Here is a 26390-nt window from a genome sequence, read left to right on the forward strand (position 1 = left end):
CATTTCTTATAAAATTTTAAACCTCTCGATATTTTTTAAAAGAATATTCTCACTCTGATAGTTTGATTTAATTATACAGTTGCAACATCTCAATTTTAGATTTTATTCCAATTCGCAGCGCGCGCAATTAAAATAAACCAATTAATATTGACATATTAACACTGACATAGATAAACTTTATTACAATACCGGAAAAAATTTCGAGTACATTCGATGGAGTTGATCAACGCACACCATAGTAATTACGGTATTGGGCGCTGCTCTAGAATAATACGGAAGAAAACCACGCCATAGCGACATTATGCCTTCCGTTTTAGCGATATTAACGATCATAGCTGTAACACCAGGTGGTTTCATAGGCTGTCTCCAGTTTTGAATCCTACAAGAATGTTTAAAGACGTCAAGTTGAAGAATATTTAAAGACCTCAATCACTTCGTTTTTTATATCTGGCCGCTTTACCTAGTTTTAGCTACGTCCACCGGAATCGAAGCAAAACATGTAATTATGCTAGACATCATGGCAGCGGCAATTTGCAGTGGTATATCGTTTTGGACATACCCTGTGATTAAAAAAAAAATCTATTAAAATTATCGATTAAAATCGTAATTAAAATCATGTAAATTTAATTATTCATTTCACAATTTTTCTATTACACCTTTATTAACTATCGTATTTATATTCTCTTATTTTCTTTCATATCTATTATACATTTTTCTTTGTATAAAACTTGTGGAACGGATAGATTTAGTGCTGCAAATTTTAATAACCTGTGTCTCGCAGCAACATCTTCGCTCTCGTGTATGTACCTAATTGTGCTCCATTTACAATCGCTGCCCTACTCATCGTGGGCATCGCTCCTCTCCATAATCCAAAAAATCCATCGGCTTTCCATATATTAAAGATACCACTAACGGCATTCCTATAATTTCTTCGCTTTTCTAATAAATATTAATTCCCGTGTCAAGTACGTAACGCATTTACGTTTGTTCTTTCTTTAGCACATTCTAAATTATTCAAAGAAATAAATATAGGCCTAAAGAAATATAGGAATACCTGGTGGCAAATTCACGTCAGCCACCATACGAATCAATACCAGATCCGTGGGAGTACCAACGAAAGAGCCCATCACGCCAGCCATCATTCCGAGACTAATCATTGATACGTAATTTAAATAACCAAAATGTTGTCTGAAGAGAAAGAATTTAAATGACAAATTAAAAGTTGAACTTTATTAAAAGTTGTTTATGTTTCCTAATGTTTAATTTGATATTGAACGCCAAATTTGCATGGCATGCGGATATTCAAGACAATTCGACTCCGTAGATTACAATTAATTTTTAAACGCAATATGATTGACAATAAATGTAATAAATAACTGACATTACTCCCCGATATCCAGCAACGTGGTATAGATTCCAAGCCTGCTGGTGGTATATGTCAATTGACGAAGAAGAGCCGCGCTCAGTCCCGCGTAAAAACCGCAGATTCCGCTCGTGCCAAGCGTGCGGAGTGCTGCATCACGAAAAGTATCGCGCGACACTTGCATACGTATCTTAAGAACGTCCAGAGGATGCGTCGCGATTTGAGCTATTACTCTGGCGTTGGCGAAATAAAAAGTTTCAAGTCAAAAACAGTTTTTGGATATTTTCACGCCGAGTAAAAAACGTTTTTTTTTAAACGTAATAGACAACTGCGTGATATGAATCTTTTTTTTACCCCGACATGCCACCTATCACAAAATTGACGAATTTCGGCACCTTGGCATCTTGGATCGACGCCGACATTTGATGTATTCTCTTTCTCTCATACTAAACTCGATGTGTTACAACTTGTTACTTTTATCAATATTCTTTCAAAGTCTGAATAAAAATGAATGGCAAAATCCTTAACCTACTGTTTCATTTTCATATTTCTCCTGAATGTAGTAACATTATATCGTGTCTTAGACTCCAATAACATTATTGGAATGAAATATTTTGCTAAACATTCAGTAAATATTCTTTTATTTTTACAATACATAAAATATTTTCAAATTCATTAATAAATTTAAAATAAATAATTAATTACAATTATAGATATTTATGCTACTACATACAATTTCTCTTGCACATATTTTAATAAGAAACAGACAATTTTACTCACCGACCGGTGTTGCTCCCTCCACTCGAGAAATGCTCCAGTTTCGTCGAGAAAACGATGAATATATCCAGCACTAATAATTGAGCACTTTATTATGCACACTATTATACACACATAATTTATTTATAATACTTTGGAAGTTCGTGCACTTTCGAAGCGAAAATTGCGAATTTACGTCCCGAATTAATTTCACATCGCAAATGTACAACGCGATCTCAAACATTTTGATCTACAATATAGCCGCGCATATATTATAATTTTAATCAGATAATATTTATGCCAGTAGTAAATTTTCCATTAAATGTAATTGGCACGTCGAAAAATTTTAAAAATATAGAGGTTTTTTAAAAACCAAATTGCACGTAAAAATCTTAAAATCCATCACTGACTCTGTATCATCTCTTATTATTTTTCAATACTATATATGTTTATTTTTATATGATAAATATTTTTTCGGTAAAACATTTTTAAATATTTTAATTACATTATACTGTATATTTTTAATGATTTATTTATGTAATCATATATACACAAAATATCTTTTCTCAAAAATTTAAATTGAAATTAACGCACGTATGTATAGAAATTCATTAATTTAATTTGTCGGAACTATCGACATTTGCATTACCGACGTGACGATCGCACAGGAGTTTATTTGACGAAACTGTGGCGTCCATCCATGTTACCAACATAATATATATACCGTATGCACTGACGCTACAGTAGCGCGGAGTTTACTTGATGGAATTGTCACGTATTAGCGCTATCGACATGATATGATTACGTTCAGTGATGGATTTTTCGACAAAAGCAATATATGCCCGCTATATAATTACGATGATTCAAATGCTCGACGTGCCATTGAAGCACGCATCTAACGAAAAAAGTACGCCAAACGTTCTTCGATTCCCTTGAGAAAACGTAAGGGTCATTTTCGCGCGCCTAAGACATCGGAATTTGCACTCACCGGGACTGTACCGTTGCGAGACCGAACCTCGCTCGAAACCGGAGTCGATTCGAATCGGCCAAACAGCCGTCTGTTTGGCCACATCCGCGAAAACCGACGCGTTCCGGCGATCGCGCGTCACTCTAGCGCGGCACTCCCGGCAAGAACTCGCGATCGTCGTGCTCTTTTAACGGGCGAAATCCACGATTGATCGCGGAGCGGTCGCGCTTCCGAACCGAGACGCCGACGCCGCCGACGAGACTGCCATTTTTCGACGAAAGCGACGTATACACGCGATATAATTACGACGATTTGAATGCTCGACGTGCCACTGAAGCACGCATCTAACGAAAAGAGTACGCCAAACGGTCTTCGATTCCCTTGAGAAAACGTAAGGGTCATTTTCGCGCGCCTAAGACATCGGAATTTGCACTCACCGGGACTGTACCGTTGCGAGACCGAACCTCGCTCGAAACTGGAGTCGATTCGAATCGGCCAAACAGCCGTCTGTTGGCCACATCCGCGAGAACCGACGCGTTCCGGCGATCGCGCGTCACTCTGGCCGACACCCCCGGCAAGAATTCGCGTACGTCGTGCGCTTTTAATGGGCGAAATCCACGACTGATCGCGGAGCGGTCGCGCTTCCGAACCGAGACGCCGACGCCGCCGACGGGACTGCCATGGCGGCCGAGCGGCCGAGTTAACGAATCCACGCGCCGCGGCCGTGTGCAAAAATTTCCATCAGATACATCCGGATCCGCGGTACTTCCGAGGTCTCCTCGAATCGAGCGTTAGAAGGCCCTCGAAATGCCATACGTTTGCCGCCGATTCGCAGCACAGAGTGGCCCTTCGCGGAGTCGAAAACAGCTGCGAATTTACAACCGACCGGCTAATTGAACGGGAGACGTTCGCGCGTCTTTGTCAGCCGGTACGGCAGGCTCGTCCCGAACGAACGACGGTGGTGACCGACCGACTGTATCGGTACTGCAGCTGGTGCCAGTGTGGAACTTGTTCACTGGCCCATGCCACTCGTTATTATGTGCGAGTCGACTGATCAGTAATTTTATTGTAAGTGCGTTCTGTTTCGACGCGTGGGACGCGTCGTGCGAAGTGACAGGAGGCTGCGATCGTGAATCATCATCGAAGCAACGCGCCGACCGATCCGTTCTCGATGCGTCGAGCGACTCTGCGAGGTTATATCAGCTCGCCTATCCGTCGCGGCGTTTTTATACGCGTTTACGCGAGATAACGTATCGTTGACAAGAGCACAACATCGGGGCATGAGTGTGCACGAAACGAACGTTAGGAATATTCATAGTCGATTGCACGCGTCGATTCGTTCGCGCTAAATCGTCGTCAAGCTGGGCTGTCAATGTACCTTCGATTGTGCTGTTCTCACAAAAGAAAAAAAAAAAAAGAAAAGCAATTTGCGTATTTACATCGCCGCCGTCGGCGCAAAAAGTATTTTTAGTCCGAGATTACTTAATATAGCAGTTTTGTTACATATGCGCGTAATACGTAAATAAAAAAACTCGACTTACAACATGTTTACATGTAACATGAAAAATTCTATCAATGGATACTAAAGACCGGTCGCCTCATTCATTTTCAGAAGATTAACAGAGGCAATGGGTGCAACGCCGAGTCGCTATGAAGATCTCTCCAAGAATGTGCACCTGGGTAGATTCTGCGGGAAGCAAAGCATACCCGCGAATGACCCGTTCTGGAGTACGTTTCTGTCTTACAACGTACGACCACCCATTACGAGGAACGATCAGATAGAACTGGACTCCCGGTTAGATTCGTCGTGCCAACAATTGCTCGTTAATAATTTGGTCACTGGCAACTTTGGTACCCTGATACAAATAGCACTGATACGGATCAATGAGCTACTGGCGCCTGTACAAAATCAAAAGTGAGCATCCGTCGCATCATCGATACATTATAATTAGTTTGTAATATTAAATGAAATTCAAAACGTTTGTTTTATCGCTAAAGAAACGCTAATTTCCAGTATAATATCGGCATGGCAAACGTACAATGCATTGTTCGCTGTAAGGTGTATTTTGAAGTATCTCATTGAGATCGTTGGCGAAGAGCAGATGCTGAATCACATTGAAGCACCGCAATCGGCAAGTGAGGCACTTCCTACTTATAGATTGGCATATTTTATTGAGGCGCTGATAGAACTTATTACGGATGTACCTTTATGGTGAGTAAAGACAGTGCACGCTTAGCAGCGTACATTTCTAAAACTGCATCCTGTATGCATTATAAATGTATCTATATTTTTCCTCACAGTGAATTTACGTACGTCGTTCACTTGGAGGCGATTAATTGTTTGCTCGTGCTGCTCTCGGTGCAGTTATTTTCTCAAACCGCGGCCGAATACAGCTCGATATACAGGATAGCGATGCACGCGCATCTGAATCAGCATGCACCCGTTATGGTGTGCACACTGTTGCACAATTTTATCCAGCAGGAACACGCTCCGCCGGGATTACTGACGCAGCAGTCCGGTGGTAGTATTGTATTCAGTATTGCCGGTAAATATGACAATATCATCAACAAAACGCCGGCGATCCATTTTACAAAGCGTTAATATGAAGCATTGTTTCAGCCGGGTTGTGGAACGTAATAAGAATGGGCATAGGTAGTAGCTCGAAAAATATACAGGTTACGCATAACGGCACTGCTGAGGATGAGGAGAAAAAACGCGATACGGAAACTCCGCTCGCTAGTCAATCTCTATTACTTTTACTGGTTCTGACGAATCACTGTACCGCTACGCAGAATCCATATAGGAACGCGCTTTTCTCTTTTGTCGATATGCAAGGTGAGCATTGGCCTCCGGTCTAGTTTAATTACGAATAACCTGCTGTGGATTGTTAATATTGCGTATATCGAATTAAAAAAATATATTTTTTTTATTACAGAAGATGTTACTGTATCGCAGGGGAAAGCTGATACCTTCAAATTTAATTTAAATAAATTATATAATACCATTTGTAAGATACCAAATACCGACGAGGTCACGCTTCTACTCTACATGCTGTTACATAGAAACTCGAGTGTGAAACAGGACATAATGAGAAGGCCTGACATACAATTGTTGGCAAGTATTGCTCATATTTTTCTTTGACTCTAAAAGAAATGCAATTAATATTTAATAATCACATTTGAAACATTTCTATTTATAGGTAACACCGATACTACAAATATTATATCATGCACCGAACAATACATCCCACCATATTTATATGTCCCTCATTATTTTGCTAATTTTAAGCGAAGATGAAACGTTTAACAAACGAATACACGAAATTGTAAGAGTCATTATTTTATATAATTCTAAAATGATTAAAATAACAATTATAATAATTATGTTTTCTTTCTTTAAGATGCTTAAAGGTGTAACATGGTACACCGAGAGATCCATTAGCGAAATATCCTTAGGTGGTCTTTTAATCCTCGTTGTGATTCGCACGATACAATATAATATGTTTAAAATGAGAGTAAGTGATATTTTGTATATAAATTGATATATATTCGCACATTTACAAATCGCAATAATATTCTTTTTATCATTATTAGGACAAATATCTTCATACAAATTGTCTGGCTGCTTTAGCGAACATGTCTGCCCAATTCACATCCCTACACCCTTACGTTAGCCAGAGGCTGTTAAGTCTGTTTGAAACTCTTGCAAAAAAGCATGCGCGATTGGAAGCAAGAATTCTAGAGATGACACAGTCGACAACTCTTTCTCCCAAAAATAGCCTTGTTGATACGGCTATTAATACGACTATTAATGTAACAATTGATGCTGATACTGGAAAATGTAATGCTTCCGCTGTTAACACTGTTTCACACCAAGAATTGGTAAGACATTTAAGATATATAAAGGAATCGTTCTTGTTTAATATTTGTTGAATAAAATTTATTATTCTCTTCAGATTCAAGACTTGACTATACTTGAGGAGGTCTTACGGATGGTGCTAGAAATTATAAATAGTTGTTTAACCCATAGGATCGCGCACAATCCGAATTTAATTTACACTCTGCTATATAAAAAGGATGTCTTTCAACCGTTTAGAACACATTCTGCTTTTCAAGATATTGTACAAAATATTGATTCTGTAAGTTTTTCCACTTTTAAATTGTGAATAGTAACATTTTCATTACTTTAATATATATTATACTTTAAATCGATATTTAATAATCGAAATATTTTCAAATATTTTTAGGTAATTAACTTTTTCTCTTATAAACTGGAACAAAAAGATCAATCGCAATTAGGTGTTAGTCAAGTATTAGCCACTATACGGCAAGGAACTTCAGAATGGCCGAGAGACCGTTTAAGAGTACGTAAAAATTGTTACAGAATGTTACGATCTATTTACATTTAGTATACGAGAATTTTAATTACACATATGTACGATTATTTATAGAAATTCCCGGAGTTAAAGTTCAAGTATGTAGAAGAAGAACAACCGGAAGAATTCTTCATTCCTTATGTGTGGAGTGTTGTTTGCCAAGGAGCGTTGTTACATTGGAATGCGGAGAATATAAAATTATTTTCTCCCAATAATAGCGAAGCAACCATCATTGTTTGCTGATATTGAGATGAGGAGTGCATTCTGCTATGAATATTCAAAGCGATAACAGGTCGATATGTAAAACTATAAGTTTATAATAGAAAAATTGTCAAAACCAAAAGCATAAATATTTTTTTTTGAATGGATGAACATGGAAATTTTAAGAACCAAGAGAAAAATGGAAATGTATACAGCAAAGAGAGTATAATGTATGACGTCAACTATAACTATTATATGATAAAGTACACCTTTTGTAATAATAGGATACATCGTCTGGAACATTTCTTTTTGTCATGTCATTTCCTTGTGCAATCATTTTAATATTTATTATGAAATCGAACGGAATTGAAAATTTAACTTAAATATCACTTTTTCATTTTCATGTTACACTTTATGAGATAAAAGACTCACGATAAGTGTTTTATATCTTTGAAAATGAAATTTTGTAACTTCTGCAATTTTGTTACATATAAATGATGTAATAATATATACCAAAATGAATGCAGTTATTGCATTTCGATGGGACTGGTTAAAGTTATTGTATTATTTACGTTACGAATGCTGTTACTGGGGACAATGTAATTTTATGTTATTAAAGATATATATTAATATATGCATAAGAAATTACAAACTTCACAAATAATATAATTTATAAATGCCTGTAATTTCAAAACTAAATTTTCTTGTAATCTCATAAAAACTATACTGAGAAAATATATACTGATTCACAGTATTTTTTAGCGCAAAAACGTAAAATTAACGAGGCTTTAGTGAATTACATCTGGTAGCCTAATCAAAGTAGCCTGCAATTTTAGTTTCAATCGTGTATCATATTCAATCTGCAATATTGTAAATAATTATCGAGAGAAAATTCGGTTTCCATTCGTTTAATTTAAAACGTTGCAATATAATATTTGTATAGTTCTGTTATTCACGCTGTATATGTGCAAATAATTTTTATTTAATATACATATACATCAATAAAAACTTTGATACTTATAAACCTCGTTTCATTTCTTCAAACACTCGTTTAGCGTAAGATTCACGGAAATGGGACGTGGATTTCTAGGACAAACACGAAAGGACGATATCGAAGAGAATAGAAATAATCCAGTGTCCATTTTTAACCGGCAGGCCATTTAAAAATCGTTTATCGCACGCGCGAGCATCTATTTAAAAATCCACGAGAGGTATAATTTTAATTTTTTTTCCGAAGTCTTCGACAAACCGGTTGGAAATTTGTCAACAATTGTGACCTGCCGGCTACGCAATGGTCAGTTCGAACATGTCGAATGTACATCTTTATTAAACAAATACAGTTGACGTCTTAATGTTATTTATAATGTCGTTATAGATAGGTATTTCATTTTTCCTAGCCTGTGCAGCGTGTATATGCGGCCGCGCGTGATCTTGTGTCGTGTACTTGTGTGTGTATAATTAATATACTATTGCTAATATACTTCTCATTTTTTTTTGTTCTTGAACGATCTTTCAGTTTGCAGAGTTAACAAGATAATTTGACGTTTCTGTGCGTCGCGGTGCAGACGCGCCGAGTAACTCAGTGTGTCACGTTTAAAATTAAAGACTCATTTAAAGTCATAAACATTGCCTTAGCCATACGTCACGTTACGGCTCGAAACGTGTGTGTGTGCTTAGCAGTACAGATAGTATTTTTTTTCCTTTTAATTATTTATTCATAATAATTAAATTCCTTAACTGTAATATACTATACCGTTACTTAATCTTATTAGTTAACACACAATCAATCTGCGATGGGAGGGAATTTAGTCGGCACGTAACGACATTCCGCGTTACGGCCTAGGTAATCAGTAGTTGATTATTTTCACTCATTACACCGTCATCGCGCAATTTACTTTTTATTGTGAACATCCGATCGTATCGTTACTACGCGCTACTTCTTCACGTATTTTTCTTTTTTTTTTTTTTTCAAGAGAGTGTCGCATATAACGAGAAATAACAACGAGATCCTGGAGTGACGTCGCTCGCATTTTACGAGAAATATGTAATTCATTATACACGCTCTACATACTTTTTATAGCTTGGATGCACGTTTTAGTTTATTCGATTTCAATATTCCCCGGGATATGGTATACGGAAAAATGAATCCCTCGAAATATACACAGCAATCCTCATTAATGAACCTCCTACTCTCGATTTGGATTCGTTCTACTGAAAACTACGCGCAAAGTACACGAACGAAAAGTTCGATCAAATTACGTTCGCGTGGGAAAAAATTTTGCCGCATTGCCGAGTTCTTGCGGACTTGGATCGCCGCAAGACTAACGTCTGTCTCTTTTATATTTTCTCATTCGGCGCTACGGAAGGAAACGGCAAGCTGGAAACGGATGAATGGCACGAGCGTTCGCTCCGCGAAGCGTTATAATTTCTCGATTTACACGCGCGCGTGATCGCGCGTTTATACATGCACGTTTTTCACTGTCGTCGCATCGGGATAGGTGTGTGTATATATATATATGTGTGTATGTGGGATGTATGTATGTGTGTGTGTAAAAGTCGATACGCGTCGGTGGCGACGGGCGTGTAATATGCGCTGAAGAGAATGCCCCTCGCCTCGTCGTGATGGACGAGGGAGGGGAAGTCCTCCCCTCGGAAATTCGGAAGATAAGATTTGACGTGTTACAGCCTCCGACTTTTCCGAGCTCTCACGTTCTTCCCTTAAGATCCAAAATATTTCCTCTGGCCGTTTCAGGCAAACGGCACGTGTGTATGCGTGTATATAAGTGAGACGAAGACGGGGAGGGGGGAGGAGTATGTATATTTATATACGTAAACATACATACATACATACACGGGGGTATCTGTGCATATGTATACGTACACGCTCTAGCTGCCTACAAAATACAATGGTACATTACAAATTCATATTTTTTTTCCCTCTTTTCCTTTACTCTTCCCTCTTTTACCCCTTTACATCGTCATCATTTGCAAACAGCTTAGATATATTTTTTTTATGTATATATATATATATTATATAATAGTATCATCTAGTTGGTTTTGTTTCTCTGCGTTCCTTCATTTCCCGTTTAATTAAATGATTAAGTACATCTTTAGAGCGGATGCGCGCACCTGATTAGGTTCACGTGTGTTGCGAATCGTTTCTCGTTTCATTGATTTTCTGATTTCTCAGTCGAAGGAGACTTTTGGCCTCCCGATATCTCGCTCGGAATAACGAAAGAGTGTTGTTCGCAAAGCGCATGGGCGCCCCTTATTTCACCGCGCTCGGATCGTGGATCATCTTATCACTTTACATGTATTTTCCCTTGCGTAACATTAAATCACGTACACACAGAAGGCAGCTCGAGCTTTACGTAACTTAAGCCACGTGTTGCTTGTTGTCGATTTCCGACCCATTTATGTGTCGAGATTAAAGGTATTTTTTACATATAAGCAAATATTTTCTTTTTCGTCAGAAAGGAAGCGAAGCTCCGCGTGGCGAATCTTTCGAAGCGATAAGAATAGAAGGAGGAGGCGATGAGACCATAACGTGAGGAACTGTTTTCGCGTAAATAAGGGGATGCCCCATGCGTGTGTACGGTCGTCGGGCAAAATTACTTTCTGCGAGATACCCTTTTCCCACCGCATGATTCTCGCACGCGTTCCTCTAACTTCGTTACATCGACATCGCGTGATGTGACCTGATAGAAGAGCGCGCGTGTCGTTTTTTTTTTTATTTACGATGTCGCGTGTACGACGATCAAACGAAATAGGAATCCCAAATATATCTCCCGAAACTGTATAATTCACCGTGCACTTATGCTCGAGGATTAAGCATACAAACGCGTGTGTACACATTTACGTAAGCTAATTTAGACACACTCATAAAGGCCAGATCCTTTCTTGACTTCGATCCTTGCGAGGGCCTCCCACGGTTGGGAGACTCCGCCGCGAGTGCCTCGGCTGATTTTTGTTGATTACTTTCTCACCGTGTTGCTATACGATCTTTATAAAATACGAGATTACGTTACGATAAGATTCCCGTTGCAATGTAATGAAAGTCGCGTTAGGAGAAAAACACTAGGAAAGGAAAGACAGTACAAAAGCAAGCGTACACACCGGTATTTTACGTATATAAGTGTATAATATGCGATCTGTGGTGTTATCAGGAACAGATAAATGATCATGCACGTCTCTGTTTGCCTTTTTTTTTTCTTCTTTTTCTTTCCGGTAGACGTCGAACTCCGCTTTCTCGTTTAGAATCCGAATTCTCGATCGTATGTAGGTATATGCATTCGCGCGAGTCGGAGAGATGCGTAAGAGAGGACGCGTATTGATGACCCTCCTCGGGAACGGAGAGACGGGGAAAAAAACAGAAACCTATCCCCCGAGAAACGAGAAAGAAACCTTTACGAAGTCGCGACGTTTCGCGATCGCACGTTTGACGAAGCGAAGCTTCCCAAAAAACGTTTTTTTTTCCGACGAATTCCTTATAAAAATGATATGATATGCTCGTTGGAAAAATAAATTCATTATAGTTCCCTATATGAATATAGATATATCCGCGTACGCGAGTTCTTCGGTACTGATGGTGCCTCCGCATTCGAACGATTCGGTATAATTCTATAGATTTATGCCAACACAGAGACACACACACATACATGAGGATCCGTTCATTATTTCGCGGCGATAACGGATGCGCAGCCGTCGTGTCACCATTTCGACGAAAGAGAGAGAGAGAGAGAGAGAGAAAAAGAGAGAGAGAGTTTAATGTACCCTACGACGGGATCATTGCACGTGTGTGACGCATTTTCCGACACGGGACCATCGACAGGTATTGTGCGTCGAGGCTCGTGACAGCCCGCCGGACGACGGCGCGTCGCCCGGCGAACAAGCGCGTCCGATCCTTATAATTCCTAACAGCCGTAAACGTCTAAAATACAACCGGAACTTTTCGCTATAGCGCCGTTTCGGGCAGCAATAAAAGAGCTAAAACCGCGTCGAGACGCGGCGAGTTTACCGTGCGCTCAGAAGCGCTATGGAATCGCGAAAAGTTCCTAATAACAATACAGGGCGAATCCGAATCGACGGCGACGGGATCCTGCGACGAAAAAAAAATAAAATAAAATAAAATAAAAAAAAAGGAGTATGCAGCTTGAGATTCGCTGTTAAAGTACACAATATACGAATTCAACGTACTATACTTGCTTAAAAGGCACGTAAAAGCATTAGTTTTCTCTCTGTGAAAAGAGCGATTGCACGATACGACACGTCTTGGGTCGGGGGAGATTAACGGGAGAAGCACGCTCGATGGCTCCTCCAGCCGCTGCGCATTACTTTAGAATAATCGTCTACTACTCGAGACGAGACTCTCGCCACGGAATAATGAATGGATGCTGATATATGTATATGTAGAGCACGTGAGTGACGCGCGCACATAAACCGCGTACCGGTTAACTGCCGTTAATTCGTCAAACGCTCATAGGAAAACTAAGACAACCGCGGACGAGAGGTGTGTATAATCCCACCTCCTAAGCCGATCCTTCACGCGTCAAGTAATTTTAATTAATTAGAAATGAATATTTATACCAGAGGAAATTACCTGACGCATGAAGCGTCTGCTCGCGTGCAGATTGTCCCCTTGGTTGAATATTTCATGTTCTCCACGGCATTCGCAGATCAACGACCGGCGAAATCGTCGTTTTTAAACGCGCCGCTTCTACATGTGACACGCTTACGCATCACATACGGATGATGATGCTGTATACCGATTATCTTAAATGTTGAAGCACTAGCGTAAGATGCATGGCAATGTCCTTACTCATCTTGTGCAGACCGATCAGGAAGGAACATCGTGCAAAAAAAAAAAAAAAGAAAACGATCGAAGGCGTATTAACATCTTAAAAATAAAAGTTAAAAATTGGGCAAGCATCGTATGGCCCAGGCTCAGCCCGATTCACGTGCTACACCGAAGCGAATAGCTTTCAGCTTTTAAATCTTCGTATCTACCACGCGCGTTTCGCCGCCGGTTTATTAGTTAACGTCAGCTCGTGTCACGAGCGCGCTTTTGATCAAAATACGAAAGACACGATTATTGCGAGAGAATTACATTCATGAGATCAAATGGACCTTAGATAGGAAAGTTTAGTCGAGAAGACGAGGAAGAGTACAGAGCCGGCTCAGCAATGATTCGCATTTTAAAACTACGCTACCGGGCCGTCCTGCCTACAAGTACAATAATAGAAATAATAATAATAATTAAAATAACTTTCGATAAAGTGGTTGGATATAGTCGCAGCGATTAGTAATGATAAAACAGCAATAACCGTATGTAGAGTAAAAAGGAGGAAAGATAGTTAGGAGTATAAAAAAAAAAAAAAGAGTTCCCTTGTCCTACTACTACCAATGATGAGTCAAGAATATAAATTAATAACTGCCGTAAATATTCCCGTCGGGAATGTTCCCGGCGGGACTTTAAGTATCTCTTGCGTGTATCTCCGATTCTACCAAACATCAGCGACGTGTGTTCGTAGGTAGAAAGAGTTTTAACTATATTCGATAAAGCGTCCCGCACTCTTACAAGTTTTTTCCTGACGCTTAAGACGAGTACTAACTGAATGCCGTTTTATATCGTTACCTCATCGATTATATCGACGTCATCTACGAGAGAGAGTGAGGGGGCGGGGGGGAGGGAGGCGGGGAAGGGACGGATAATACGATAACGCTCTCGCGCAGTAAAGGGGGATAATAATCGTTTAGAGAATCGATCGAGCGGTGTATGTGTGTGTGTGTGTGGAGAGCGGCTTAGAACGTTAAATCTTATTACACTATATTCTGGAGATTCGAAAGCGTAATAAATATTCTAATCCCTTAAACGACGCGTCCATGATATCTGATGCGCAAGAAGAGAACTTCGAGAAATCGATCTTTCGCGGACGCAAGTCGCGTTCGACGAGAGATCCATATGCAATAATCCGAAACTCTTTCTCCCGCAGATTAAATTCGCGTAGCCGCCGATAGCTACGCGAGGAATCTTCGTCGCGAGATACTTCCGAGACGTGCTCGACGAGCGGGCGCGCACGGCGAGAAGAAACGATATACGATGGAGGAATTTTTTTTTTTAACGGAAAGTGGCACGCGGCCAGTACTCCTCTCAATGTCACGCGAAGAAAGGGAGGGGGGGATGTGTGAATGCTCAGTGTAAAGATAGTAGGGTGATTTAAACATCACGATGATCCCACTCCAGATCGTGCGGCGAATTGTGACGGCGGTGTCGGCCGTTGCTGAGATCGCAGTCGTTCTCGCAGTCGGAGCTGTCAAGGTCATCGTCCCGGAACGAGCCATCCTCGGAATCGGAGCTACCGGAGTCGTCCACGTCCTCGTCCCGCTGGCTCTGGTGATGCTGATCGTGTTCCGTCAACCTGTCCATCGGATTCACGGTGATGGCGAGAGCCGAGTCGTCCCAGGCCATCTCCGTCTCGGCGGCGAGCTCGTCGCCGGCGGATCGTCGTCGTTTGGCCGCCCCGCGGACTCGCGCAGCGCCCACCACCGCCATCAACAGTAGGAAACCGATGCAAGCGGCGGCGACGATGGTCACGGCATGGCTGCCGCTACTGCCGCCGATGGTTCTGCTGCCCTCACGAAGCGCGGCCGTGGCGTATTCGTCCGTTAGATCGGCATGATGCGGCGAGAGCTGTGCGTGACCCGGTGCCGGTTCGACGATTCTGGCGATAGGCGGTTCCCCGGGAGTCGTGTGCGGCAAAACGGTCGTCTTCTCCTTGGGATGAATCACAGCTAGCGTTTGCACGTACTCGTTGCTGGCGAAGCGACCGCTCAGCTCGGAACAGGTAAGCTTGAATACGCGATCGAGATAGTAAGCCGGCTTGCGGTTCGTGTACATGATGAGACGGATGAGTTGTTGATAATTGTAAGGTGAATCTGCGCCGGAGAGAACGACGCCGTCCCGATCGACACGAGCGGAGATGTCGTGGAATGCGAGCAGGGCGTCACCGGGTAATCCTAGACTCTCGTGATCGGGATTGAGACTCGGATAAACACTGACGGCGCAGGCGTCCAGTCGGGCGGCCGATCCGGCGGTGACGCGCGCGTCGGGGAACACACGTACTCCCAGCCGGAAATCAGCGTATTCTCGGGCCACGTAACCGGTGCCGTTAACGGTGATGCCTGGTCGAGGAGGCGGTAGCACGGTGACGTAGGACTGCACAGTCGGTACCGGTAGGGGCGTGTTCTCGCTACCCTCACAGACGATCGTCGTGTCGAGGCGGAAGTTACGGCGGCCGGGCGTTGGGAAGCGTCGGGTGTTGGAGTAGCCGATGCGGCGCAGCAAGGTCTCCACGTTCGTGCGGTTGTCGCCGTCGATTCGCACCTCGGTCATATCGGAATTGGTCAGCAGCTGAGTGCCCGGTTGCAACAAGTCCATCGGTGGCACATGAATGCCCTCCTGGCAGCGCCGCAAGCACGAGAGTACTTCCGGTTTCTCGTTTCGGCCGACTAGAACGGACAGGCCGGCAAGGTAGCCACGGAAATGGTGTTTGGTCTTATTCTCGGAGCCCTGCCAGCACGCCCCGACAACAAGGGTGGTGTTGACACCCTTTGCCGGATGCAAAGGCCAATCGTCGATAACTTCGGGGTTCTTCTCGTCAGCGTGCCACTCCTCGCCGTCTACGTACAGGTTGACACGCGGGAAGTCTACCTGGATCGCATAATGATGCCACTTATCGTCGCACACCTGGCCGAGTTTCCAACGCCATTCGGCGGCACGGAAGATGTTGGGATCGCCCTCGGAGAAGTCGCGTCGCAGCAGCAAAATCAATCTGCAGTTCCTTACGAACAGGGCGTAATGGTGCCTATTCATCTCTGTAATTGAAACGGCGCGGCGTTAGTTGCACCTTTCGTGACGCCGCCGCGCGTAATAAAGTGTAGAAACGCGCGACGGCATTAAGGAGAGGGAGAGACGAGAGATTTAACGCGAAAGGGTAGAGCCCGGAGGAAAAGGACGAGGGAGAGAGAACGTTTATAACCGAGGATTACACGTCGCCCGTGGAGACCGGCCGGTATTTAGAAAGATTTGTATTTCAGACCTGGGTAGATAGGTAGGATATTTGAGTTGAACTCTTCGTGAGGGCGAGCGCGAGCGTGTACGAGCGAGCGACGACCTATATATATAAGCGCGCTCGACCTGATTTCTTGCCAAAATTCATTCCGCGCAAGGATTAAGCCGCTTTGTTCGAAACTTCACGATAATACCCCGGCGTTTCCGCGGAGTGAACGTGTATATTTTAACGCTTGAGCGCGCGCACTCTCGACGGCGCGTAATGTATTCTGCTAGCAACGGCGAGCATCGACGAGCATCGCCCGACATTGGAACAACCGGCTTATCAGCTGCTTAAAATGATTATTGTCTTTTCCAGTTATAAAGGGAAATGAAAATTATTAAGTTCATAGCCTATTTCCCTGTACTCCCGCTATAAAGCCAATCGGGATAATCACGAGCGTGATAAACGTGGAATATGACGCTACAGCGTTAATCTTTATGACTTTTTTTTCTCTGCGATTTTCAGTGGAAATTTAATATCACGGAAAGTCTTTGTACAATTATTTTCTCCGTCATCAACAAGTTTCTGTTGCTCCTACCGATGGACATCTTCTGTTTCTAAGCAGAAGATGCTTATCTCGATAAGAACAACAAAAACAAAATATTAAACGAATACAAAGCTTCTGGCAAAAATAACGTTAAAAAGTAATTGTAACTCAAAGAGATAAACCGTTTTTTAATATTAAAAACAACATGATGCCGTCCAAACAGTGAATTTTAACACTTATTTCATGAAAACTTACTGTGATCGTCGGCAGCGCACAAAATATGCTCTTTGACATGCGGATCCTGTCGCGGGCGTGGTCGGTGCTTGACCCAGACGCCGATGGTGAACTTCTGCGCCAGGCTGTGCTCCAGCACATCGTTCGGCACGATCGCGGCCGAGTCCACGCCGTCAAACTCGAAGATCTCGTCAGCCTCTCTACCCTCGTCTCTGGAAAGGGTAGCCGTCCAAGGGGTGGTGGGACCGGGTGTAGGTAGCAGGTCCACGCTGTCGCGCGAGGCACCGCACAGCTTCCGCTGGCTGCGAACTCCGTAGGTGTCGCGATCGCAACCCTTGCCGATGTGATCGGTGGCTAAAGTCAGGGTGGCGCGCACGTTGCGCAGGATGCAAGGTGCGTCGCAAAGGTCAAGCCGCGCCGAGGGCAGCAGAGGCTGCGAACCGACGCCGGCGGCGTAATCCACCCTCTCGGGGATGCCTCGCCATCCGGGAGCGCACACGCGATTCACCTTGACCGTCACCATCGCCGGCGCCGACTGCTTCATGCCGCAGTCGTAGGCGACCACGCTGAGTATGTAGTTGTGCGAGCGTTCGTAGTCCAGGGGCTCGGTATTGCGGATGGCGCCCTCGTTGTCGATGATGAACGGCTGGTCGGCGGTGAGGATCTCGTACTTGCAGACATCGCCGAATTTCGGCGTGCAGTCACGGTCGGACGCCTCGACGCGGACCACCTCCTCGTAGAGGCGACCCTCGTCCACGGTGCTAACGTAGGCCGGCTGGAGGAACTGCGGCGCGTACTCGTTGACGTCGACCACAGTAATATGAACCGTGGCGCTGAAATAAAGTTGAGGTGTGCACGTGCATGCTTCAAGGTCTCTCTATTCTCCTGCGGAGATAACGACGTGTCGCGCGGGAACGTGCGAATATGCGCGTCGCGTGGCGAAAAGCCTAGAACGCCTAGATCCTTCAAATTCCTACATACCTCTCCGTTTGCGCCACTGCGCTCGCTATTTATTTTAATATATTTTCCTCGCCAGTACTTCCTCGGAAATCTGTGCAATTTTTCGATATATAAGCTTCAGGTAGAATTAAAAAATCGGATCCACCGCGTAGATGCGCCGCGCCGTAAAGCGAAATGATAAAAATGTTTATTTCCAACTACCAGAAACATTATTTCCACTGTTCCCATGGATTGCAACCGAGAATTTCCATTATAATCTCCAGTGAATTTAAAAGAGCTTATTTTCCCCAGTCATAAAGGTTACTTTAATAACTTTCGCATCGAGATAATTAGCTATTTCACGCTGCTATAGATACGTTTACCTTCGTAATGGATTTAATTGTAATGGTTTTTCGAATTAGCGACAATTTATATATCGCAAAAACGACGCTGGTGTGTAGGAAACTACATCTATTTTAATACATATTTCCGCATTGCCGTGGAACAGTGGAATGCATTTTATTCCGCCTCCGTTGGGAAGGGATTTAAAAGAATTACAGTCAAGCAAATACTGTCGATATACTTAATGTAAAACATTTATGTGACAGTGTTCGCTTGGAGCAATATCGGAAATTTAATACGCGGCGTACAACGGAAAAGTCAATAATGCGGTACCGCAGAGACCGTACGTGCGAGAGAAAAGGATTGAATTTCGACTCGAAATTGTTTCGTTACCGAAAACACGCGTTCAAACAGCTACCCGTTCGAGTTACGCACTCGGAATCTATTTACGTTTCAAATTTTAGACACGACAAAATCAATGCCCCCGAAAATCCGCCAAACGTGTCGTGCAATAATAATAAATAATCGGGGCAATTCCGCTCGATACCCCCTCCTTCCCCCCCCTCCGCTCCCCTCCCCGGCCTGGCACGACTCTTCCATATTAATGTCATAATAACGTGTCCGATGCGTCGATATCCTAATTAGAAATTACGACGTGCACTATCGACGGTTGAGGCAAGCGATGTATCAATCGATCGATCATCATGTAATTCGTTCGGCCGTCACCAAAATAAAATTTCGTTGTAACAACACCGTACGGCCCGCTCTGTATGAAAAATTCACCGTGAAATCTTTTATATATAAAAGCGTCGTATGTTGTGCACGTTATATACGAAGAGATGTTTCACTATTGATCTGCTATTCGTTGGCGGCGATTCGGCGAGGTGAGACAGGACAGATTCCGAGACGGTTGGAAACAGAAACGAGCGTATTGCGCTATAGTTTTTCACGGTAAATTATACACTTGCGATCGCTTTCCTATATAGTTACCCTAATTTTGCCCGAATACATGCAAAGTTTACTGCGTTCGTTATATAATTGCTACCGACATTGTATTCTCGGCACGCGAAATTTAACATTTCATAAATTCACTGCTTTTATCACGGTTTAAATTTTAAATTCGCGTATACATACAAATTGTGTATACACGATTATAATTATGAATTTTGGCGCTTCTGTAACAAAAGTCAAAGTCGCCTGTGTTTCGACGTCCTGTATTCCCCGCTCTAGTATATCATAACTCCTGTCTTTCCCCCTCGGGTCTACAATACATTTTATTAGCTGTCGCGATCGCGAGCGTAAAAGTTTCATTCCGAGGGACGTGTAATATTTATCGAGGCGAAAGATCGGGAGCAAACGCGAACGGACGCGAGGGAATAGTCGGCAGTTACCGTTTCAGACGGGCGTGAAATCGCACAACCTCGTAATGAGAAAATTTGTGCACTCCGGATCCGGGAGTTATTTTCTCATTTAGCCGATACACGCTGTGTGACTATGGCATCGTGCGCGACGCGAGACAGAAAAAAAATTGGCATTGTGCTGGCGCGACGCGCGATTCGATGACCCATATTCGCGAGATGACTTATCACGGACTTCAACTACAGATAAATATGGGGTAAGATGATACATTTCCGATATGGCGTTATTAAGTATGCTTTTGCATTTTCAGACACCGGAGCGCGTAATGATATAATCTGCGACGATAATGTGAAAGGATGTATATAATTTACGTTGCTGGAGGGGTATAAAGTTTAAATTACGAACGTAACAGAACGTAAACATTACAATATAGAATATTTAGTTTCTTGAATGCAATAATTGTGTTTCGTATTTCTCTATTTTCTTTGCTACTTGATAAATGTAATAAACGTAATAAATTTCGCGCAAATGTATTTTGTTGTGTGCAACATAAATCACTATAAATTTTACTAATAAAAAGATCCTGCTTTTCTTTTATTAAATACACCCGGAATTTAGTATATATTATTAAAAATTTTAAACAGCTGAAGTATATTTTAATAACATCTACAAAATGTATATTATCTCGTAGCCTTTGTTATCTAAACGTTCTTTAACGGAAGTTTGCTTTCAGTTATCTAAGTATGCAGTCGAAAAAGATAACTACGACGCATGAAGAAAAGTCCGACGAGGTGGAAGTGTACATTTCTACTTACAATGTTATCTGAGCGCCGAGAGCATCATACGATAGCGAACTTTTTTTTTCAGCGTTAAAGCAGTCGCGTGTTGAAGCGCGGGCTGACTCCCGCAATTACAAACTTAGGTATAGTTCTTTCGTATCGTCCATTCCGTTCTACTTTCGTCAAGTTTACTTTATCTCGGGGGAGTTCCCTCGAATGAACGCGCGTTACGTACTCATGCCGCTATACATTTATAATAACAAAACGCGGATGAAAATTCACGCAATTGCTCGAGCAAAGGGCGCGAGGGTTATTTTGCCTGTAAACGTAGTGTAAAATGCAGACACAGAACATACTTTTCCGATTGCGCTCCGTTGCAGCCGACCGCGGCGATGTCGAACTTGTAGTTACGGCGTTTTTCGCAATTCAGGACCCGGAACGCCCGCAGCTCGGCCATCCCCTTCTCCTTCAGGACGATCTCGAACGGCGCCTCGCCGTGGTGCTTGTTCGCGATGCGGAAGGAGCAAACCTTCGTGCCTAGGGCGCGGATCTGCGGCGTGACCTCGACCAGAGTTTCGTTCTCCTTGACCAGGCCGTGATATCCGCTCTCGAGGCTCTCCAGATCCAGTCGTGGAGCTGCGAAAACACGTATATGCGACTGATCAGCAACCGCCGACGTAACACCTCATTTGGCGCGCGTATAGGCGAAAAAGGACCGTCGTCGCCCGCCGCCTCAGTTTCCGGTTTCGCTATTTCTAACGGAGTCGCCGGAGTAACCGAAGCTACTCGCGTTACTCGCCGGGAGCTTTCGGCTCGTTTTTCAAACCGTTCTTTTTTTTCCCCTCCCCGAGAAGATGGATAACCCGATTTCGCCAACTTTATCTCTCGAGACGGACGGCATCCGGAATGAATCTACGGTCCCTCGTTAAACATGGGGATTTGAGAAATCGGGCATTAAGGTCAGTCCGTGCACGAATTTGCATAATGGTATAAGCGTATCACCAATAAAACGTTTCGGCACATGCACCGCTGCATTGTTCCATGACGATTCTGTGTCGAGCATTTTATTAGACAGAGACGCTCTCGTCCTGTGTTTACGCCGTAATGCAAATTCGCGTGCTTCAATGATGTATGATTTTAAATTCACTGCCATTTTTAACGAAGCATTAAAAATTAATGGGCGAATTCGATGTTGGTTGGAAAAATTTGATTAACGTGTGTTTGAAAAAGGGGTTGGTAAAATCCACTTTTTTTCCCTCCTCCTTCTCATCCACCTCTTTCTCCGCTTTCTGCTCCCCTCCCATCGCATATAACAAGCAAACTTTTTAATTAAGCACTGAAAAATATTCGGTGCGGGTTACGCGGTTTTAGCATAGAGAGAAAGAGCGGAATTCAAAATTTGGTAGAAAAATGGGTTAAGTGAAACAAAAGAGGCAGCAGCTCGTTAACTTGTTGTCAACTCCTTCAACATACGAATAATGAGAAAAGCGTTAAACAACTGTAGCGCACGTAGCAAAGGAACGTTCGTTTACATCCGCAACGGTGGCTCATAATTATACTGTTAATTGCTAACACTGACATTTTGAGCCGGTAGTCAACTACTAATATCTCCTCACGTAAGCTTCTCGACACATCTCGTGTGACCCAGAATCACCAGATTACATTTGACGGACAGATTCCGCAAGCAGTTTGGAGTGGATTTTTCCTTGACGAAGATTTGAGAGAGTCGACGGTTTTTTTCCAGTTTAAGTGAGTTAAAATAAAGCAAAAAATTTTTAAAAACAATCGATGATACTTCGTCTCTAAATCCAGACGTTTATTTCCATCGTCTGTGATATTTTTATAGCGTTCTGAAGATATTTCTAACACGAGTTTTGAAAAAATAAAACCTTGTTAATATTTAATGGTAAAGTGAAACAATTTTGTTACTTTCTTTTATCGGGCAAAATCAATTCCAGCTTTATTTAAGAAGTTTATTTATTAAAATATACGTGCGCTTGAAGGGACTCGTTAAAAATATTCCGAAAACACTACCACGATAATTATATCGAAAATTTCAGTGTGAAAATTTAATTTTATGTAATTCGCTATGCTAAACTGGCAATTCATTTAACATCAGATTTCCATATTTTCGAGATTATAATTTCATGTGTGTGCATTTTAAGCCGAATAATTATTTATAAGCAGTATCTTTTCGCTCGCGCAATGGAAGTCAATTATGAAACGTATGCATAATGTGCTTTTCGATTATCTCGCAATTATCGTTAAGCGGCGTCGGGCGCGTCAAAGCTGACATTTTCCTTTATAAAAACACGCCTACGAAATAAAATCACGTATATACCGCGGGATCTTGCAATTACATTATATTTTGTTAATAATACGAGTTTGTAGAATCAATACACGAGAAATATGTGTGTCAAGGATAATAACATAAAACATCTATACACGCTTCGTGGTAAATAAAATCGACTGTTGCATAAATAAACAAATGGTTTTGCACAAAAAATCGTTGATAATGAAAATTTTCTTGATACTCATCGCAGAAATTGTAAGACACTTTCCTCGATAAAACGTGTCAGGTACGAGTATGAGAGATTGTCATAACGAATGAAAAATTGTACGGGAAAAGAGACTCGCGCTGCGCGCGGATGATATCGCTTAATTAACATCCGTGTCTCTCGCGCGCGCGGCAAATGCCTAAAGCTCGATTATCTCTCGTCGTTAAAATATTCGGCGCAATCGGCGGGACATCTAATTTCACCGTCCGACAATTATCGACTCGCGATCGGTTAATTAACTGTTCGTATATGCGAGATATATTTTGACGTATTATCGTGCCGGAGCATCGCGGGGACCGACGACGCTAGAACGCATTCAATTATCGCGACATGCAAACCCCGGCAATGTGGGCCACGATATCGGCGACCGTGGGGAAAGCTTCAAATCGCAGCGTCGCCGTCGCCGTCGCCGTCGCAGGCGGTCGTATCTCGTTCACGGGGGCGGCCCTTCTAATCTTAGCGGGGGCGGGTGATTAGGGATAATTAATGATCCACCTCCACGCGGGATGCATCCAAATATTTTTAACGCCGGGTAATACGATCCTTTTCTTTCTCCCTCTCTCTCTCTCTCTCTCTCTCTCTCTTTCCCCCTTTCCGCTCGGGCGTGAAACGCGCGACGAGAATATTAAATTCACGTCACTTTACTCTCGTCAGTCTTTGCTCAAAATCAGTCTAATTTTATCCCGGGGCTTCTCTCTCGAATGTGATTCACACCTAGTTTGTTATTCCGACAAGCATGACTAATACCGTCATTCGGTGAACGGTCGTCCCCGGTGATCACCGGAGGGATGGCGAGACCCCATTCGTGCGAAAAGTGCATTTAATTAAGCGGATGAGGTTGCGTAAGGTTTCCGAAATATCGGCGCGGCGCGATATTTAGCGCGCCAAGTAAATCGGCAAATAAATCAGATGAAACCGTTTTAAGGTAAAACGTTGTCGAACGATTTTACACGAACGTATAAAGAAAACGTAAATTGTGGCTGAAGAAACCGCGCGGAGTAGGTACAACGTGTTGTCGCGCGTACTATAATATAAAAAGCGAACGGATCGATGGTTATTATTCGTCCAGGGTATCATTATCGATTCGTCTATCGCCGCGTCGTTTATTGGCCATTCATATTTTTGTTTACATCAAGTTCAGGTCCAGAACTGCGTAAAAAGAGGAAACTGCAGTTGATCGCTCGCCGTCAGGTGCGACGCGAGAAGAGAGCCGTATTTAACGCAACAAAAAAAAAAAGAAAGAGAGACGCGGCGTCGTCACGCTCCTCTTTCAGCGGCAGGCGACCTCGTGTCGCACCGAGAGAGATGTATTTCGACAATTTTATTGCCGCGCCGCTTATATTATACGAACGCGTGAATTTCGATGAATTTTACCGGCGGGATTTTGCATAACACGGTTATTCTCGTCATTCCGTGAATTTGGGCGTGTTAACGCCGCGCAGCGCGCGGCTAAAATCCCGAATTTCTCTCACAGTGACTGTCGCTCGATTTTCGTAGAGAGAATCAACCGGTTGCGGTGCTCGCGTCAATTTATCGCGGACACGAAAAATCGAAACGAACGTCGCGCGTCGGCGGCGAATCGATTTCGACCGTGACGCGAAAGGTCTCGGAGGAGGACTGGGAGGACTTAACTTCGAACTTTATCAGAGTCTCCCGACACCTTTTTGTTACGTCACGCGGAAACCACGTAAGGTCCATCGAGAGATATCAACAATCGAGCGCCGTCGGCGGTCGGCCCGAGCGCGGTCGGTGGTCCCTTAACAGACTCCCCCGCATTTTTTCCCCCCCATTTCCCCCCTCGTGTGTCCATTTTCTCGCGTTCCGGAGGTGAGAGAGAAAAAAACCGCTCGCGACGGCGGAGGGTTAATAGCCGCCTTTCTTTCCTCGCCCGTTTCGCGCGGCGGTGGCGGCGGCGGTGACGGTGGCGGTGGCGGTGGCGGCGTCGGCGGTGATGACGGCGGCGTATCGACCGGGTGGGCGCAGTGCAACGTTCAACTCGTCGTGTTGTATAATACAACGAGAGACGGAGCACGGACACGCACACGGTCAATGGGATCGCCGTGTAACAGTCACGGCGGGCCGCAGGTGCTGTTATTGCCCCGTCGCACCTGCGGACCGGACCGCTGCGCCGCGTCGCGTCGCGCCGCGCTGCGCCGCACCATGCCGCGTCGCGACGCGACGCGGCGCGACGTCGTCGTCGGGAGCCCGTCAAGACTCGGGGGATCACGCGCGCGTATACACGCGCGATCGACGGCGATACTGCGCTCGCGGGGGGCCAGGTAGACGGTAGCGAATGTAGGGCACGGCGGCGGCCGCGGCGGCACGGTAGCGGCGAGACCAGACAGATGGGAGAAAGGGAGATTCAGTAAAAGAGCCGAGAATCACCTCCATGATCGAAGGAGCTCGATGGTGTCGACTCGAAGGCCGCGGCGATGCTCGCGTGGGTGAGCCCGACCCCGCAGCACAGGGCCAGCAGCCCGCAGAGCAGCGCGCTCGTCGTCGCCGTCGCCTGCGGCAGCATATTTCCTCCGCTCCTCCTCGTTCTCCTCGTTCTCGTTCCCCTCGTTCTCGTTCCCCTCGTCGCCGTCGCCGTCGTCGTCGTCGTCGTCGTCACGGGATCGTGCTGCTGCCTGGCCGCGCGCGGCGTGGCTTACGAGACACCTTTACTACGCGTCCTTATACGCGCCTCTCGCACTCTCGACTCTCTCTCGACGGTGTAAATCGTCTCACTCTCGCGCGCGCACTCGGAGTACACTTCGCTTTTTAAAGGAGCATCGCCGACTGACTGCACTGGGACGGACTCTGTCGCGCGCGCGCTCGCTCGCTCGCTCACTCGCACTCGCGCGACGGCACACCGCACACACAATCGCGGAGTCAATATTTGAGCGGAATATCGATTCGCTGGAGTCAGGAGAG

At 43.9% G+C, this 26390-nt stretch overlaps 3 protein-coding genes across 6 annotated transcripts; 1 reads left to right on the plus strand and 2 right to left on the minus strand.

The window, feature by feature from the left end:
- Positions 1 to 155: 155 nt before the first annotated feature.
- Positions 156 to 1945, minus strand: LOC105456001 (mitochondrial 2-oxoglutarate/malate carrier protein-like). Its single transcript, XM_011699756.1, has 6 exons — positions 1718 to 1945; positions 1387 to 1596; positions 1055 to 1188; positions 769 to 939; positions 461 to 560; positions 156 to 379 (listed from the first exon to the last, which is right to left on the minus strand). Exons 1-6 carry the CDS (start codon positions 1783 to 1785, stop codon positions 181 to 183), a joined length of 882 nt encoding a protein of 293 aa, XP_011698058.1. The 5' UTR covers positions 1786 to 1945; the 3' UTR covers positions 156 to 180.
- A 2113-nt stretch (positions 1946 to 4058) lies between these two features.
- LOC105456002 (dymeclin) lies at positions 4059 to 8687 on the plus strand. Of its 4 annotated transcripts, none has more exons than XM_011699757.1 (12): positions 4059 to 4279; positions 4699 to 5001; positions 5101 to 5298; positions 5388 to 5632; positions 5707 to 5922; positions 6023 to 6201; positions 6287 to 6412; positions 6488 to 6601; positions 6681 to 6968; positions 7043 to 7225; positions 7334 to 7450; positions 7538 to 8687. In XM_011699757.1, exons 2-12 carry the CDS (start codon positions 4715 to 4717, stop codon positions 7703 to 7705), a joined length of 2121 nt encoding a protein of 706 aa, XP_011698059.1. In that variant the 5' UTR covers positions 4059 to 4279; positions 4699 to 4714; the 3' UTR covers positions 7706 to 8687. The 4 variants fall into 4 exon arrangements, with proteins under 4 accessions (XP_011698059.1, XP_011698061.1, XP_011698060.1 ...); XM_011699759.1 differs by having other exon boundaries at positions 4059 to 4154; XM_011699758.1 differs by lacking the exon at positions 4059 to 4279 and adding an exon at positions 4586 to 4604.
- Positions 8688 to 9558: 871 nt separating this feature from the next.
- LOC105456029 (calsyntenin-1) lies at positions 9559 to 25995 on the minus strand. The gene is made up of 4 exons (XM_011699794.1): positions 25860 to 25995; positions 21273 to 21552; positions 17519 to 18330; positions 9559 to 16537 (listed from the first exon to the last, which is right to left on the minus strand). The coding sequence occupies exons 1-4, from the start codon at positions 25993 to 25995 to the stop codon at positions 14880 to 14882; spliced, it is 2886 nt and encodes a 961-aa protein (XP_011698096.1). The 3' UTR covers positions 9559 to 14879.
- Positions 25996 to 26390: the final 395 nt, after the last annotated feature.

This window comes from Wasmannia auropunctata, unplaced genomic scaffold (genome assembly GCF_000956235.1).
Source record: "Wasmannia auropunctata unplaced genomic scaffold, wasmannia.A_1.0 LD335828.1, whole genome shotgun sequence".
Taxonomy (NCBI): domain Eukaryota; kingdom Metazoa; phylum Arthropoda; class Insecta; order Hymenoptera; family Formicidae; genus Wasmannia; species Wasmannia auropunctata.

What these genes read in the sequence shown, in the direction of transcription:
- LOC105456001 (XM_011699756.1), bottom strand. Translation starts at nt 1,785, where the DNA reads ATGTCGGCGTCGATCCAAGATGCCAAGGTGCCGAAATTCGTCAATTTT. An exon ending in TGACGTGAATTTGCCACCAG is followed by an intron (nt 940 to 1,054) that starts GTATTCCTATAT and finishes AATATTTATTAG; the next exon opens with AAAAGCGAAGAAATTATAGG. An exon ending in GATGTTGCTGCGAGACACAG is followed by an intron (nt 561 to 768) that starts GTTATTAAAATT and finishes TTTTAATCACAG; the next exon opens with GGTATGTCCAAAACGATATA.
- LOC105456002 (XM_011699757.1), top strand. Translation starts at nt 4,715, where the DNA reads ATGGGTGCAACGCCGAGTCGCTATGAAGATCTCTCCAAGAATGTGCAC. An exon ending in GCGCCTGTACAAAATCAAAA is followed by an intron (nt 5,002 to 5,100) that starts GTGAGCATCCGT and finishes GCTAATTTCCAG; the next exon opens with TATAATATCGGCATGGCAAA. An exon ending in ACAAACGAATACACGAAATT is followed by an intron (nt 6,413 to 6,487) that starts GTAAGAGTCATT and finishes TCTTTCTTTAAG; the next exon opens with ATGCTTAAAGGTGTAACATG.
- LOC105456029 (XM_011699794.1), bottom strand. Translation starts at nt 25,995, where the DNA reads ATGCTGCCGCAGGCGACGGCGACGACGAGCGCGCTGCTCTGCGGGCTG. An exon ending in GAGCTCCTTCGATCATGGAG is followed by an intron (nt 21,553 to 25,859) that starts GTGATTCTCGGC and finishes GTGTTTTCGCAG; the next exon opens with CTCCACGACTGGATCTGGAG. An exon ending in GTGCGCTGCCGACGATCACA is followed by an intron (nt 16,538 to 17,518) that starts GTAAGTTTTCAT and finishes TTTCAATTACAG; the next exon opens with AGATGAATAGGCACCATTAC.